General features: G+C 43.0%; 1 protein-coding gene across 1 annotated transcript in view; it reads left to right on the top strand.

The window, feature by feature from the left end:
• DPCD (deleted in primary ciliary dyskinesia homolog (mouse)) overlaps positions 1 to 18,341 on the top strand; it is a 37,283-nt gene that overhangs the window by 9,932 nt on the left and 9,010 nt on the right. Inside the window, exons 3-4 of the mRNA XM_089683271.1 lie at positions 1,741 to 1,865; positions 2,862 to 2,995. Coding sequence (XP_089539397.1) covers positions 1,741 to 1,865; positions 2,862 to 2,995 — 259 coding nt within the window. The remainder of the gene's footprint in view (positions 1 to 1,740; positions 1,866 to 2,861; positions 2,996 to 18,341) is intronic.

The following is an 18,341-nucleotide window of genomic DNA, read 5'->3' as shown; positions in this document are numbered from 1 at the left end:
GGCCAAAAGAAATTATTTTTTTTGTTTTGTTTTTTTAATAAAAAAAAGTGAATGAATAAAATTTAAGTTAAAGTGATACTAAAGTCTTGTGTGGTGTGTGTGTGTGTGTTTTTTTTTTTTTTTTTTTTTTTTTTAATAACAAACATATACTTACCTGCGCTTTGCAGTGGTTTTGCACAGTGCAGCCTGGATCCTCCTCTTCTAGGGTCCATCGTCAGAGCTGCTGGCTCCTCCCTCCTGCTGGTGCTCTCATAGCAAGCAGCTGTGACGGTGCTTGCCAATTAAAAGCTGTCTAGTCCATACTGTCATCTCTGCACTTAGAGAAGAGAAAGCTGTAGGAATTTCAAATATCTGGCTTTTCCTTCTGTGACCACATGAATTTGCTGCAGATAGGTTTCCTGCACCGCTCTTGTGTGAACTTAGGCTGGGTTCATGACTGACATGCCTGGGTTGACACAGGAGCAGTGGGGAAACCACATGCGATTTGGACAGGAATTGCATTCCTGTTCAAATCGCATGCTTTTCTTTGCAGTGCAATTTGCATCCATACATTTTTGTATGGATGCAAATTGCACGTCAGAGTATCGGTTTCAGGCATCAGGAACATTTTCACGAGTACTCATGAAAACACTCGGTGTCGGCACTCATGCTGATACCAGTATTGGTGCATTCCTAGCCAGAACATTAATTTATTTTGGCCAGTGCATTAGTATGCTTATGCATAGACGAGTTCTATGTTTTTTTCTACCCAAAAACCCCTCTCCTGAACGCACTAGTGATCGTTTAACTTCTGCCTGTAAGTTCTCCTCCTCTAGTACGCCTGTGTGTGTGTGTGTGTGTGCGCACACACACACACACACATTTACAGGCAGGAATAAAAAATGCCCAAACACCTATAAAAGCTGCATGAGCCCTTAAGATTCTAAACGTTCAATGAAAGGAATATTTTGGCTTTAGAGAGAATCACTCACTTTGACAATCCAATGCAAAGGAAATATAAACCCCCAAATCTGCTGTTCCCCCACCACTTTGTTGCCAGTACAAAACCAGTTAAAAAAATAAAAATTAAATCAATAAAATACCTCATTCACACAAGCATACTTAAGCGTACACCCCGTTTGCCTGCACGAGCTGCACATGTGTTCCGGTGCATCTGCCTGCAGGTCGGTCCCATTCTTGTCAATTGGGGCGCAGTGCTACATGGACATAGCTGCTACTCCCAGTTTGACATCCAGGTGGGTGCGGGTGTATGAGGATGTGGAGACAGTGTGAGTTTGTGGATTCGCACCCACACCGACGTCAAATTGCACACATGCGTCCCAATTGACTTGAATGGGACTGTCTGCATGCAGATGCACGGAACACCTGTGCATCATGTGCAGGCAAACATGGCTCTAACAAGAGTGTATGCTTAATTACACCTGTGTGAACAAGGCCTTTGTGTCATGGTGACAAGTTAGCTCATTCTTAAATTTAAAAAAAGAAACAAAAGTAAATTGGTACTGGAAACTTAAAGTGATGCCAATAGCAGCCAGCTATATTCTGCATATCCATGAAACAGGCTGTATTTGCTCTCCTACATGTGTCATATTGCTTGCTATAAACTGATGAGCTGCTTGTCACCATTTTCTCCTCTAATCAGCATTGTTCAGAGTGAACATTGCTAGGTAGATACTGCAATTGGTTCTCTTTTCAATAACAGCAGTCTTAATAGCATTTGCTTTCTAATCTTGCTTCCAGTAAGAAAATGGAGACAGAAATCAGCTCTGGGTGCCCATGGTGAATGGCAGACAGAAGTTGGGGAAACGCCACCACCAGTGGTCGGAGTGCTACAAAATGATTTCTTAAAAGAAGACAGTTCCAATGTATGTATGTAGCATAACCGCTGACCTTAATCTTGTCATACTGTTTTAGATGTGTTCGTTTTATTGCATAATTTCTCAAACTGTTCCTATGTTATTTATGACTTACATTGTGTATTTTCCTATGTAGTTACTATGTGACTTGATGACATGAAAACCACATCCTAAATACTGCAAATTTAAAGTGAACACCCATTTAAATATTTACATATTCTTAATAAGCAGTAAATTGGTTTTTAAAGAAGACCTCACTGACCTTTTTAGCTGCAGATTTTGTTGAACATTTCTTCAGCAGAAGCACTGAAATCTCGATCTCCCAGCAGCTCAGCTTACCCGGCTACTCCTGGCACCCCATATAAATGTCAACAGAGCAGGTGGGGGCTGAATAGGAAGAATGTCAGTGCTTCTGCTGTGAATATTGAAGAAGACATGCTTCACATTGTATGCCCTGTTAAAAGACTCTGCTGTGCCTACAAAACTTTTGCAAATCCTTACTTTTTTTGCAAACTGATTTCTGATTGGGATGGCCTTCACTTTACTGTATCTATCCAGTACAATACCATTGCATCCCCTGATAATCCTCAGTTAACAAAAACAAAAAGTTCTTCTTGCAGGAGATGGCTGAAATTTGACTTTTATTTCAGTCCTGACTTAAACCAATAAGCCAATCACACAGGCAGGAAATCAGATTTTTGGGGAAATGAAGTACACTACTGTACATAATGCTCCTAGTAATGTATAAAATACTTCCAGTTTTCCATTATGCAAGGAAGTGACATTTGCATTTTTTGGCAGTTTTAGAAAATGTCAGATCAACTTGAAAGGTGAATTTTGTTACTTCTATTTTAAAAAAAGAAAAGACCAAATAAAAGGAAAAAAAACTTGTGTGACTATTTATATATGTTCTATCAGTTTATTAATAAAAGTTGTTACCTGTTATTGTTGGTATGTTGAGTTAAATTGTCTATTTCATGTATATGTGTCTTTCTTTTTTCCCAGCCTGTTTTTATGCGGAAGGACACCAAAACAAGCTTTCAGTGGAGAATCCGTAATCTGCCTTACCCCAAAGATGTATATAGTGTAACGGTAGACAAGACTGAGCGTTGCTGTATTATACGGACAACCAACAAGAAGTAAGCTGATATACTGCTCACCATAGCCTGATGTATCAATGCGTTTAGTTTTTTTTCTTTCCCCACAGCGAGGAATTGGGTCCAGACTTTTGTGACTGGATAAATCTGATTAGTGGTTCCAGTTCGTAACCCTGACATTCTGATACATGAGGCCCTATATTACTCTTCCCTGCATGTCAGTGTGATATACCTTTTCAAAGGGTCAGAACTGTAATGGATAATTAGAAGTCTCCATGAGTCAATGGTTAGGTGACTTATGCTTAAAATATTGAAGGCCACACTATTGATTTTTCCTGGAAATGTGCCAGTCCCTTTTATTCTATGAATTGGTTGTCTCACACCTGCCTTCTTTGGGTACTAAGAACTATATTACTTTAAATATCTTGTGAGCCAATTTTTTTTTTGTATGCTGAATGCAGTGCAAATTTGGTGAGTAAAATCAAGTAGGAAACATCGCAGCTGTTGTTAGGTTCAGAAATTATATATTTTTTAAATATTGTAAATTTTTATTAACGGCCAAAGCCCATTTTTCAAGACAAAGTTACAACAACACTTTAGGTGTAAACATTGCATTAATAGAAAATCACAATCAATATAAAGAAGAACATAAACAAAAGAAATGTGAACGTAAAATAATTAGACAGCATGGTAAAATGTACAATGCATAAGCACAAAACGACATAAACTTGTACATTGTTGGGTTACATTATTTGTCAGAGGCTTAACAAGTAGAAATGTGTCTGAGCTATATAAAGGGGGGGGAGGAAGTCTACTAAAGAGAGAGTGATCCCATGGTTCCCAAGAAGATCGAAAATGACCTGAGTAATCCCCCACTAGAGCTGTAAGATATTCCATTTCTCTGATGTCAGAGATTGCTCTTGAGAGATGATTTAGTGTGGGGATATCGACTGATTTCCAATGTCGTGGTATCACCCGTGTAGCAGCCGTCAGAATATTTAGTCCCAAAAGGTAGTGTAATGGGTCTAGGGGAAGGTTAACATTGAGCACTTGCTCCAAGACCATCTTAACCATGACCCAATAACCCATAATCTGTGGAGAAAACCAAAAAATGTGCTCCAAGGTGCCTACTCCTCCCATGCACCTTCCCGCACCTGTCAGACAGGTTTGGGTTGAACGCATGAAGCACTACAGGGATCTTCTACCAATGCATCAATATCTTATATAGATTTTCTTTGTACACAACGAGAGGTCTTCGTAACAGAGTCCCAAATCATCTGCCAACATTGCAAAGAGATTGGACATTGAAGTTCTTCTTCCTATCTCTTCATATAACAGTGAGGGTTCTCAACAAGGGAACCTGTATTGAGGAGTAGTTTATATAAAGAGGTAATAAGATGTTGTTGGGAGGGACCTTTTAGCAGCTATCCTCTCTAAGTCTGTGGGGCGGTCTAGTGTTAGAGAAGAGCAGAAATATTTTAATAATTGGAGCCTGATTGGTCGAGTCAACCCCTAAACCTGCGTCAACGTTCAGCAGAGAGGGACTGGCTGAATATTGATCTGTGTGTGGCTACTGCAGTTGAACAGAAGTTGATCTATCTTTTGACTTCTGTACAACGGCCCTGTCAGAAGCCACTCAATCTGTGCTGCAGGCAATAGGCTGCAGTACTCATCTGTGTGGGGAACCGCTGATGTATAATGCAGATAGCTCATTATTATAGCACCATTTATTCCAAACTGCATACAGTAATTTCAGACGTTTTGTTTTATTATTAGTACAGTGTATGTAAACCGTGGCTTCTATTGTGTAGTGTGTAGAGATTTTCCTGCTCTGGAACAACAATCTAAACACCAACAGACTGAGGGTATTCAATACTGGAGCAGGTTAACTGTGCAGTTGACCCTTTATACACACACGTACATGGTGACTGTCCCAACACATGTATTAACAGAAACACCAATTACAGCATCTGCTGTTTTTAAATCTGACCTTAAAAAAAAAAAAAAAAAATCATCTGTATTGCTTGCTGTCACGCCCAGCAGGGATGTAATTTATTTAGAGCATTCAGAAATTCATCTTAGCAGTTTTTAAATATCCTTTTAATAAACGAAATGAAAAAACAGTGAAAGAAAATAGTTCTTAAAAATTACAAAACACACAAAAGCAACATTAGGGCTAGGTTCATAGTTGGTGGGGGTCAGGAACCCTCAAAAAACGTACATGTTCCCGACCCACAGGCAAAATCCACATGCAGGGGTGCCATTCATTCTTATAGCGCCATTAATTCTTAATGGCACCCCACGTTTGATAACACTCCCAAAATGTATCTTCTCGGATACCCTGCCAGCGCTCTGGCCTCCAGCCCCCTGCCAAGTGCTCCCATAGCAAGCCACTTGCTCTGCGTGCAATGGTGCTTGCTCAGAGGTGGCACTAGAATTCCCAGACAACTGATCTGTGGCAAGCAATAACAACACTGGGTCAGCACAAAGAAAGGGGTTATGGGTGTCATAACCGTGCTCTATATAACCAGAGACTGTACCTTAGCAGCCTTTACAGCACTACAAGTGACGGCTAACATCAGCAATACACTGTCATCAGATTCAACTATTACTGTGCACCTCCTCCCAACTTCTTCTTTTCCTCCAAGTTGTCCCGGTGTGAAACCCACGTCTTTACAAGGTACCTTGGTATGTCTGGAGGGTCCAGTTGGTGAAACCTGGGTGTCATCACAAGGCATATAGTATGGGTTTTGCGCCTAGAAGCACTGTGATGTGGCAATCTCATCCCAGCCTCTCTCATTCCATTCCCATGGAATCTCTATTTAGTCCTTTAGCCCACTGTCATAATGCAGTGCATAGGTGGCTTACCATTTTTATGTCCATACCACTGTCCTTCTCCATGACTGTAACTTTGACTGCATGGCCCACATCCAAAGGTGCTCAGAAAAGCAGAGGGACTGATTCTGTCACTGTGGCTGCAGCGTAGCCATCTCATTTGTGGTGATGGGAAGCTTCCCTCTCCGGTCGGCGGTCTGCACTCTCCCTCCAGCCTGACACTGTACAGCCTCTGTGTTAAAGGATAAGTTCACCTTTTGACAAAAAAAATTAAATGGACAATTTTTTTTTGCAGGTAAAAAAAATTTTACAGTTTTACTATTTGTTTTAGGAGCCTGCAAAGCATTGCTGATCATGAGTGCCATGCAGGTCTTCTGCAGACTGTCAGTGTAATCTGTCTGCTTGTACCTTGTATGGGCAAGTAGTTTTACAGTGACAGGAAGAATCATCAACAGCACCATGTTAGTTCATTGAGAACTACAAGCTGACAGCTCAAAGGCTGTTGGGACTTTTGGTTTCCAATTCACAGAACTCTGTGAATGAATGACACGGCCAGGCACAGCTGCATTTATTATTTATTTTTATTTATTAGAGCTATCGGGGGGGGGGGGGGGGGGCCGGTCTACAGTAAAGTGTTTCACCCTGAATGTGAATATAACGTAACGTGTTATGAAAAGTGAACTTGTCCTTTTTACAGCTGTACACATAAGAAAATTGTATGAAAATTTTCTGTACGAGGAAGGATCAGTCAATTATCTATTTGTTATTATAGTGCTCACAACATCAGATTTTCATTCAATGTGTACAGTAATAGTATGGAAAATATCAATTCGAAAAGTACATTCATGATCAAGAGCAACGTATGACCATACACTTTCTCTTCTACTATGCTAGTAGCTTGCCTACGCTTGCCTTTGTCAGTCAAGAATTTTCATACAAGTTTATACCATTCTCGGTTACATCATGATATGCACCTTTGTGGAAAATCTGACAATTGTTCATCTGATTTTCCCAAGTCATCTTCCAGGACAGCTTCACATGAGAGAGGGGCTCCTCTCACCAGGAAACACCTGATCCACATTTCTTTAATAAATAGCCTCTCCATCCTTTGGGTCCTCAGTGTTGGTGTTTCCTCTGGCAAGTACAGACACTTACCCCCATTTTTTGTTATTTTGGTCAGGCTGTCTGGCGGGGTACAGAGGTCTCCTGGATGCAGCTACCCTTTTGCCAAGCAACGCAGGGGACTTTCCTGTTGGCTTCATTCAGAACTGTTCCCTAGGGACTTATTCCCAATAACTGAGTAAGAATTGGGGGAGGCAGAACTCCTTATTTTGCAAATGTCGGGCTAGGACAAGGGGCAGAGACCTACACACATGACCGGGTGATCACAACCCTTTGGGGCAAGCAGCTTACCTGCTTTTTGGCACATTTTTGCTGGATGGAGGCTAAAATGAGTGGGAAATTTGAGTGGAGAGTGAAAAACAGTTTTGCTTTTGACTGCTGGTGATTACTGGTGCTTGTAGTTGTTTTGTTTTCTTTGGGGTCTCGCTAGCAGCTTTTACTTTTTTAAATTCCCTTTTCTGGCACTTTTTAAATAGCATTTTTTCTATTAAAAAAAACAAAAAACAGCTACCCTCAGGTAAGCTTGGGGACTTTTGGCTCCCTCTTGCTGATTCCTGGGGGTGATCTTTTCTCCCAGTCTCTGAGTCTCAGGTGATGGTGGGGCACACTCCCGTTTTCTCCCCCAGCACAGTGGTGTTTGGAACGAAGAGCCCGGAATGATTATATCTTCTGTGTTGTTTTTCTGCTTGTTGTAGGTTAAAACCCAGGACAAGACACCGAATCAGGCCCCCAACAGGAAATGTGCAGTTTGTGTGGGAAAATTGGGTTCAGCTTGGGAAAAGCCCTTGTGCCGCAATTGTGTGGATAGTCTAATTAAGGATGAGTCATTTACAGCCAGCCATAGGGTTCTCACCTCCATTAAAGATGACATGACGACTACATTTCAGTCATTTAGATCCCTGCTGGATAGAAGGCAGACTCTGCTGGGGCCTTGGACCCAGTCTGCGGGAACTGCGGTATTGGAGGCATTGAGAAGGGAGGAGAACCCAGAAGAAGATCCTAGGTCCCTTGTTTCCTCACAGGCAGGGTCAGGCTCAGAGGAGGACGACGGAGAAGGTTGCTCCTCCAGGGGTTCCAAGTACAAATTGCCCCTTGATGATGTAGATGACCTCCTTAAGGCTATCTATGAAATCTTAGAGATTGAGGAGGAGGACTTATGTCTGTCTAAGCATGACATCCTGTATAAGGGTCTACATGCTAAAAAGACACGGGTCTTTCCAGTCCATAGCTCCCTGGTTGATACCATTAAGCTGGAGCGGGAAAACCCTGCAAGGAAGCCCTTTTTTTCCTGGTAATCTTAAAAGGAGATTTCCTTTTTGAGGAAGACGGATCCCAGCCATGGAACAAAGTTCCAAAGTTGGACGCCCCCTTATCTAATGTCTCTAAAAAGACAGACCTAGCATTTGAAGATATGGGGGCGCTAAAGGATCCTATGGATAAGAGAGGAGAAATCTTGCTCCAGAGGGCCTGGGATTCTACCTCTATCCGCTTTAAGCCAGCTTTATCGGCCACCTGCGTCGCCAGAAATCTGGAATGCTGGCTTACCCAGTTACAGACGCATCTCTTGGCAGGGACTTCCAGGCAGCAGATACTAAAGTCCTTTCCTTTGCTGTTTAAAGTGGTAGGTTTCGTCACGGATTCCTCGGCCGAATCAGTTAAACTAGCTGCGAGAACATCTGCCCTGGTGAATTCAGCTAGAAGGGCATTATGGTTAAGACCTGGGCAGGAGACTCGGCGTCCAAGCTACGCCCTTGTGCCTTACCCTTTACAAGCGATAACCTTTTCGGTCCAGGTCTCCAGGAGGCATTGGAACGTACAGCTGATAAAAAGAGGGCGTTTCCAGAGAGTAAAAAGAGATCTTACTCTAGGTGGATTTTCCGTCAGAAAACGCAGGTCCAGCAAAGTAAGGATGTTCAGTCCAAGAAACATTGGATGGGGCACAAGAACAAGGGTAAGGGGGGGGGATCTTATTCAATCCTCCTCAGGGCACCTCCAAGTCTCAATGACTCAAGCGTCCCAGTGAAAGGAAGACTGGGGACCTTTTTCCCACAGTGGGCTTCTCCTCGAACCTGTACATTCTGGACTTGATAGAAAAAGGGTACAGATTGGAGTTCAACTCCAGTCCCCCCACCAGATCTCTGGTAACCAACCTTCCCAGGGATCAGGAGAAAGCACAGGCTCTGTGTGGCCTAATTGGAGACCTAGTGGATCAATGGGTCCTTACTCGGGTTCCTCGGAACAAGCAGGAGATGGGATTTCATTCCCATGTTTTCGTAGTGAAAAAAGCCCTCAGGCAAGTTTTACCTTATCTTAAACCTGTGCCCTCTCAATCCATCTTTAAGATACAACCACTTCAGGATGGAATCGATCTTTTCTGTAAAAAATATCCTTTACCCAGATTGTTTCATGGCTACGCTAGATCTGAGGGATGTGTATCTTCACATCCCCATTTAACATGTGTCTCAGAAATATCTAAGAATAGTGGTAAGGATTGGTACAGAGATCCACCACTGGCAGTGTTGGGTTCTACCTTTTTGGTCTGGCCTCAGCATCAAGCAGTTTTACAAAAGTGCTTGCGGAGGCCTTGGCTCCCCTAAGAATGAGGTCTATTACAATCATTCCCTATCTGGACGATCTCCTCTTCGTGGCCTGGTCTCACTAACAGTTGACAGAGGATCTGTGGATTGTCCAGGACTTCCTTCAGAGTCTGGAGTAGCTCATAAACAGAGACCAGTCCTGTTTAGCTCCCTCCCAGAGAGTTGCTTATCTGGAGTACAAGATTTCTTTGGTAGAAAGAAAGATCTTCCTTCCACGGGAAAAAATTCTCAGGATAGATGAGAATTTTTAGATGCTGGTAGAGCTGCAGAACAATTTGTCCATTACAATAAGGGATATAATGAGGGCAGTGGGTCTCATGACATCATGCTTCCCGGCTGTCCCCTGGGAAAGATTCCACCAGTGTCCACTGCAGTCTTTTCTTCTGAGGGTTTGGAACAGGGACAGGTCTGCTCTAGATCTTGCAGTCCGGCTCCCGTCCAGGATCAAGAGATCCGTTTGGTGGCGACAAATACTGTACAATCTAGCCAAGGGTCTGAAATGGACCCCTCCTTATCCGGTTATCACTGCGTCCGATGCCAGCAGCTTTGGTTGGGAAGCCCATCTAGGCAACAGAATGGCCCAGGGGTCTGTGGTCTTTGGGGGAAGCTTGGAGATCCTCGAATGAGAGAGTTTCTTGCAGTCCAGCAAGCGCTGGATGCCTTTCAAGCAGATCTAATAGACCATCACCTGCAGATCCGTTCCAACAATATGGCTACGGTGGCATACATCAAAAAACGGGGGTACAAGAATCCCTCTCCAAGCAATCGCAGACAGCATACTGTTTTAGGCCGAACAAAACTTGTTTGATATCTGCCATCCATCTGAAAGGAGTGCAGAATTCCCTGGTAGACTTCCTAAGTCGGTATCCAGTCAAACATGACGAATGGTCTCTCAACCAGGAAGTGTTTGTTACCATCACTTTTGAGATGGGGCATGCCAGAAGCCAATCTCTTCGCTTCCCAGGAAAACAGGAAAGTCAGCCGGTTCTTCTCTCTAAATCCATGGGATCAGGCCTTGGGTGTAGATGCCTTCGCAAACGTGTGGGAATTCAATCTCTGTTATGCATTGCCTCCAGTGAGGCTGATTCCAGCAGTATAGCAGACATTTTTGTTGCAAAGGACAAACCTCATTCTGGTGGCCTCGTTTTGGCTGAAGAAACCATGGTTCTCTCTGCTGTGGAACCTGGGCTCTGTTCCCCCGTTCCCTCTTCCAGAGAAGGAGGATCTGGTCTCTCAGGGTCCGGTGCTGCACCCTCAGGGGAAGACTTTGAAGTTGACAGCTTGGCTACTGAAGAACGACTCTTGAAAGCTATGGGGTTTTCAGACAGAGTTGTAAGGACTTTGGTGAACTGCCGAAAACCAGTAACCAGAGCTGTTTATACTAAGGTCTGGAAAAGATTTAACCGCTGGTTGTCTGATAAGGGGTGGAGCCCTCCAGATATCCCAGCGGTGTTAGATATCTTCCAGGATGGGGCAGATCATGGCCTTTCGGTTAGCACTTTAAAGGTGCAAGCCTTGGCCCTTAGTGTTTTCCTTCAAGTCCCCCTCCAGCAGGGTCCCTTTTTATATTTTTCAGGGCCCTTTCCAGGTCCAGACCAGCGGTGGTCAGGTCCTGTCTAGTTTGGGATCTGTCTTTGGTTCTAAAAGCTTTGGTCCTTTGTCCCTTTTGAACCTCTGGAGCAGTCTTCAATAAAGTATTTTTGGTACCAAAAGGTGAATAAAGCACCTGGACCGGATGGCATAAACCCACGGGTCCTTAATGAATTTTAGCTCTGTCATTTCAAAGCCATTGTTTCTAATTTTTAGGGACTCTTTAATATCTGGCATAGTACCACTGGATTGGCAGAAGGCCAATGTAGTACCTATATTTAAAAAAGGATCAAAATCTTTACCAGGTAATTATAGACCTGTTAGTTTAACTTCTATAGTTGGGAAGATACTGGAGACTTTAATAAAATACCACATAGATGAGTTCTTGCTGGAAAAAAATATTTTAAGCAACAGACATCATAGATTCATGAAAGACAGAAGTTGTCAAACAAATCTGATTTATTTTTATGAGGAGGTGAGCAAAACCTTGGACAGAGGGGTGGCGGTGGACGTGGTATATTTGGATTTTGCAAAAGCGTTTGACACAGTTCCCCACACACGGCTAATATGTAAGGTAAAGTCCAAAAAATCCATATGTAAATGGATAGAAAACTGGCTAAAAGATCGTATTCACAGAGTAGTGGTTAATAATTCATACTCTGAATGGTCTAGGGTTGTTAGTGGTGTACCCCAAGGTTCAGTGTTGGGACCCTTACATTTTAATATATTTATAAGCGATATAGGGTCTGGGATTAAAAATCCCATTTCAGTCTTTGCAGATGACACCAAGGTGTGAAGTGGAATAACGTCCTTACAGGATGTCTCCAGCTTACGACCTCAATGCACTGTTTAAATGGGTAACTATGTGGCAAATGAGGTTTAATGTTGATAAATGTAAAGTTGTACACTTGGGGGTTAAGAATATGCATGCATCGTACATACTAGGGGGAGTACTACTGAGGGAAAACAATGGTGGAGAAAGATCTGAGAGTTCTGGTAGATCATATGCTTAATAATGACATGCAATGCCAAGCTGAGCAGGCAAAATCTTCTCTTGTATTAACCTCCCTGGTGGTATTCCCAAGTGTAGCTCGGGGTTAACTTTCAGTACCGGAAGCGGTAACCCCGAGCTACACTCAGGAATACACTGCAGCGTTGCTCTGGGATGCCTCAAGCACTTACCTTGTCCTTCGCTCCCGCGATGTTCCCCCCCCCGCAACGTCCCCGGCCATGTCCTCCGGCTGATGCCGGCATCTGTCTTCCGGGTTCCGTTCCCTGCGAGCGTCGGGACGGAACCGGCGGAAATTTTAAAAAATGTAAAAATTTGACATTCACTCAATACACTAAAATCTGATAGTATTACATTACTGTATCAAACCATTTCACATACATTTTGTCCCGAGTGCTTTGTCCTGTGCCCTGCCTGCATTTTTACTATTCTTTCTGCCTGGAAACTGAGAAATGTCCATGGCGTCCAAAAAGTGTCCCTTTAGGTCAAAAGTGGTTTTAGACCAGCTAGAGAACAGCGATAGTAAATTAGAACCACTTGCAGAATTAAGTGATTATTTATTATGATTTATTTCAGGTACTTGTATAGCGCCATTAATGTATGCAGCGCTTTACACATATATATATATATAGTACATTCACATCAGTCCCTAACCGTCAAGGGGCATACAATCTAAGGTCCCTAACTCCCATTCATACATACACATACTAGGGCCAATTTAGACAGGAACCAACTAACCTACCAGCATGTCTTTGGAGTGTGGGAGGAAACCAGAGTACCCGGAGGAAACCCACGCAGGCACAGGGTGATGATTCGTGGGGAAATTCGTCATCAGACACTGAAAATGATTTTGTGACTAAGCTTAGTGATATGCGAACTTGGCGCTCTATTTCAAATTTCAGTGTTTTTGGTTTGATTACATTATTGAATTAAATTTATTATTCTTATAATATTTTTTTATGATTATTATATTATTTATGATTTCATGTTTTATCATATGTTTTTCAAATTTTATCATACCCGGGATGTTTACTAGACTCTTGTTCGGACAGATTTCAGTGAGTTCGTTATTCCTAAGAATTACAGGCCTACAATAAAAAAACAACATATTTCCATTGAAAACAATGTGCCACTTTGAGCACAGAAATACTGACATAATCAGACCACTAGGGAGGTTAAGAGGTATAGACTCCAGAGGGAGAGATATCATATTACCCCTGTACTAATCATAAGTAATACCTCATCTGGAATATGCAGTCCAGTTTTGGGCACCAATTCACAAAAAGAATATTGGGGAACTGGAGAAAGTACAGAGAAGGGCAACCAAACTGATCAGAGGCATGGAGGAGCTCAGCTATGAGGAAAGATTAAATTAATGTATTCTCTCTTGAGAAGAGGAGATTAAGGGGGGATATGATCAACATGTATAAATACATCAGTGGTTCATATAGTGAACTCGGTGTAGCGTTATTCATCCTGAGGTCATCACAGAGGACAAGGGGACACTCTACGTCTGGGGAAAAAAGAGATTTAATCTCCAAATATGGAAAGGTTTCTTGACAGTAAGAGCTGTGAAAATGCGGAATAGACTCCCTCAAGAGTTGGTTCTGGCCAGTTCAGTAAATTGCTTTAAAAAAGGCCTGGCTTCTTCCTAGATACACAGAATATAACTGGATACTAACATTTATAGGTAAAGTTGATCCAGGGAATATCTGATTGCCTCTCGAGGGATCAGGAAGGAATTTTTATTTTTCCCCTGCAGGAGCAGATTGGATCATGGTTTGTTTTCTTTTTTTTGCCTTCCTCTGGATCAACTGTGGGTATAGGATTATAACTTTTTTTTTTTTTTTTTTTTTTTTTTTATGGTTGAACTGGATGGACTTTTGTTTTGTTTTTTTCACCCAGACTAACTGTAACTATGTAACCTCCTATTGGTGAAAGCATGACACCAACATTTCCTAATTTACATGTCTCGTGGTGGTGACGTCATTTCTCGAAGCTGGAGTAGCCGACCTCCGGAACAAGCGTCACTTCCAGGTGCATTGGCCACATGTGATGTCGCTTCCGTGCGCAGATGGCATTCGGGCAACAGGAAGGGGATCGCTGCCATCTTGGTAATGGGCAGCGATCCATACACTCGCCCCATGCCACAGCCGTTCCTGGATCCACTGCGGCTGTGAGGGGACATCAGCTTGACCGGACCAAGGGAGGGGCCCCCGCTACCCTACAAACAGAGTCGCCACCGAGGGTGGTGGGTGGCTAGGAAGGTCTGTCGGAGCAGGGGGAGGCCAGTAACAAGGCAAAGGACCCTTCTAATCTATGCAGCTCACTATGTGTATAATAACATATATTATAATCACACATAATATATATGTGTGTATTACATTGTATGTAATGGGCATTAGCCTGGTCCTCAAAGTGCAGATCCGTTATAGGATCCAAAGCCTTTATCTATTGCAGTGCTTCCTGCAGTTGAGGGGGACCAGTGTAAGTACAGTCTAATTCTGGCATGCTCAGAATGTGGACAGAAATGTTGCATTTGATGGTACATCAGGTGCAATCCTTGTATGTACTGTCATCTGGCTGGGCAATACCATGTACCTTGTACCTCTGGCTTATAGAGCCCTTTTTGCTGCAGGTTCTCCAACCTCTGGCCACCTTGGAGATTTGGGTGGTTCCGCCTACCTTGTACATTCCAGCCACTGATTTTCCATTGTTCATGATATAAAGTAAATGTAAATCAAATGGGTAATGTGGGAGCCCATCATATTGGTCACAGCAAGTGTATAGATCAGGGAACAGAAGGGAAGATATCTCCCCAATGGAGTCAGTCCCACAAGTTTAAAAGGAACTTTTCACTTTTTTTTTTTTTTTTTAACTTTTCATTATCTGAAAATTTAGATATGCTTTTAAAGAGAACTGCCCCTTTTAATCTTGGATTTATTAAAAAAAAAAAAAAGTTTTAAAACTGTATAAAATACAGTGCTGTAAAACTTCTAGAAAGGGCTGCAGTCTCTTATCACATGTTTTTTTTATTGCCATATTCCCTCCCTTCATTTTGCCTTAGTATATGGTGGTGACATCTCCTAGATTGTAAGCTCGAAAGAGCAAGGCCCTCGAACCTCTTGTATATTGTTTTGTTACTGTATTGTCTCATGTACTGTCCCCCACTATATTGTACAGCGCTGAGCAAACTTTTTGACGCTATATAAACACTGTGTAATAATAATAATGGTAATAACTATACCCAAGTCGTCTAGGCCAATGGCTATACGGGATCAGGGGCAACACGACAACCGACACATAACAGTCGTCAAACCCGGCCAGGGAAAAAAAAAAACCAAAAGAGATGAGTGCACCCAATGAGGGCTTGGCCAGCAAAAAAAAGGGGGAGGGGTCAACCCCGGAGTATCCACGGGAGAACACCCCAGAAGGATATCAGGTAGGCACATTGCTGGATCGAGGAGGACGTGGGCATTGTGGGGTATGTGAAAGTCGCTTCCGGCCCCCACAAACTGGTGCCCAAATCTTGTTGGGGGTGGCGGAAGGACGAGATGGAGTAGGTGGCAATGACGATGCGTCTTCCGATTAAAAGTGGGAGTCCCAGCTGCTTTAGAAAAGAGTCCGCCTCATGAAGGTCACATAAAATAACTTGGGAGTTATCTTTAGAGACGACCAGCTTGAAGGGAAAACCCCAGCGATAAGGGACGCGGTGATGCTGAAGTTGTATGGTGATCGGTTTCAGTGCCCGCCGTTTAGCCAGGGTAATTGGAGAGAGATCACAGAAGAGATGGAGTCTGTCCCCTTTAAATTCCAAGGAAGGTTTGTTGCGTACTGAGGATAACAAGGCTTCTTTGCTTTAAAAAAATGGAAGTGGATTATGACGTCGCATGGTCTGGTGCCGTCAACAGGTTTCGGGCCCAGAGATCGATGAGCCCTCTCCAGCTGCCAATCTGCTTCTGGAACCATGGGGGCGGTTGCGATGAAGGATAAGAGATGTCGGTGGAGTTGAGAATCAGGAATTGATTCGGACATACCGCGAATACGGATGTTCTGGCAGCGTTCCCTGTTTTCCAAATCTTCTTGTTGCAGCTGCATTTGGGACATAGAATTCTTCAGATACGCGTTGTCTTCCTCCAAAACATGAACGTATTACACCAGTTCATCAAACATATTCTCTAATTGATCTGCACGATCTCCGATCTGAGCTATTTCCCCTCTAAGATCTAAAGCCAATTTGCCAACTTCAGCTGATATAGAAGCGGTAATGTTGCATAGAAATACTTGCAATTTGTTATCTAGCGCAGAGACTGTGAGAGAAGACGATGCATGCTGAGACACAGGTTTAGAAGATAATAATGCAGAATGATGTCCTGAAGAAGGGTGGTCTATTGCACCCCCCTACCAGTGCCAGGGGCTCGGGATCTTCTATCTGGGGATATGTAGAAGCTGGGGATGCTGGCTGCTCCATAGTGGAGGGAGTTGCAGTACCTCCCATCGCCTATGGGGGTCCGGAACCATTCCTCGGACTCCAGGCCAGAGATTGAAGCCTAGAAAGGAACCGCGGGAGCGGAGAAGGCCGCGGGTCTTGTGGCGGCGGGAAAGGGGGCTTCCAGCGCCCAATCTTCCCCATTTTTCCTCCCCCCAAGTGCCGGGCCGGATGCAGAGCTTATGCGGCTCACCTGAATGTCGGTGGAAGCTGAGAATGCTGTGCGGGAGAGCCGGAAAGGCTGGGGATGAGCGGAGCTGTAGGGCTGCATGTCCGTCTTCATCCCTGGTCGTGCATGCGCCCCCCCGGCATGTACAAACTTAACAAGTACCAGATCAATGGTGGAAGAACCCAGAAGTGCTTTAATTGTTCATAAAATGATCATACAACAGCCAACCCATTTCTGGGCAAACATGCTCCCCCTTCATCAGGGCTCAACGATATTAGCAAATGTTTGAAAGGATTCGGGAAGCAAGGCTAGTGTACTGCACTAAAGGCAATGAGATGGAGCAGAATTGTGCCAGTGAACAGCTTGTTTGTCCCCGAAATGTGTTGGCTATTGTGCGATTATTTTTTGAACAATTAAAGCACTCTTCTGCTATTGGTTGAGGGCTTGTTGTGTCTGTACTTGCCTTGAGCAACTAATGTTTATGGGCCGCTTTATTCATAACAACAAAATGATGGCTTTCATGGGGCTTCTCTGTCTTCTCTCGTAAAACACAACACTGCTTATTTTCTCGTGATATTAACTGAAACTTGTACAGTGAGAGGCTTCAGCTGTTGACTCACTTAGAAGATGTTGTATCCTGCATGTTCGAATAATCCAGTGGTGTCAATAATTTACATCACCAAGCTGGAACAAATAGGAGTTCTGACATCACCTGATGAGACAGACAGACGGCTAGTATTTCCAATAAGAGGTCATCAATGAGAGCCCATATATTGGATCTTCTGTTTTTGTCTGGCAGTAACTGGGAAAAGGACTGAATGTGGCACCAGTAACATCAGCTGTCTGGTGTTCTGGCCAAAACATAGTAATAAGAAAAACTGCCAAAAAAAGGTTCATTGTTTGCAAATCTACTGTACAAGAGTAATATAACCACTGTTGACTAGTAGAAGAATGGTTATAGGTTTTCCTGTCTTGCATGAATTGCATACATTCAAATTTATCTTTGTATTTTATCGCCTAACAGTTTATCTAAAGTTGTTTTCAGCAATGTTATGTATTCTGCATCCAAGACCAAGAGAGGGCGCTGTTGGAGTGGATCCCACATAGCCAGCATTGAAGTGTCTCATTTCTTGCAGTTCATGAATCCTGACTAGATAAGTCACATTAGCACATTGTCATTCTACAGACATCCTGATAAACACATACAACACCAGCAGAGAATTCTCTTCTATGTTAATTCAGGTTATTACTCTGGGGAAATAAAAGATTTAGTTGGGAGAGGGGAAAAAATAGCTCAATGTGACTTTTACTACAGAAAATACATGCAGACCAATTTGTTTTGTAGAGCTTATAAGTATAGGGAGATTTTCCTGAATAGATAGATTTGAAGCAGAAAAGAACGTCCAGGACATCAAAGCATTCACTAGGAGCTTGTCGGTAGTCCAGTTTGGGTAACTGCTGGTTTTCTAAGGATACCACAAACTGACTAAAAATTGGGCACTTTGTGTTTTTTATTTTTTTATTTTTAATATATACAGTTGTGTCCAAAATTATTCAACCCCCAATGCTGTAAAGGG

The sequence above is a fragment of the Staurois parvus genome, unplaced genomic scaffold, assembly GCF_062004578.1.
Source record: "Staurois parvus isolate SC_StPar_1 unplaced genomic scaffold, SC_StPar_1.0 ptg000303l, whole genome shotgun sequence".
Taxonomy (NCBI): domain Eukaryota; kingdom Metazoa; phylum Chordata; class Amphibia; order Anura; family Ranidae; genus Staurois; species Staurois parvus.
This window is presented reverse-complemented; position numbering and strand designations above follow the sequence as displayed.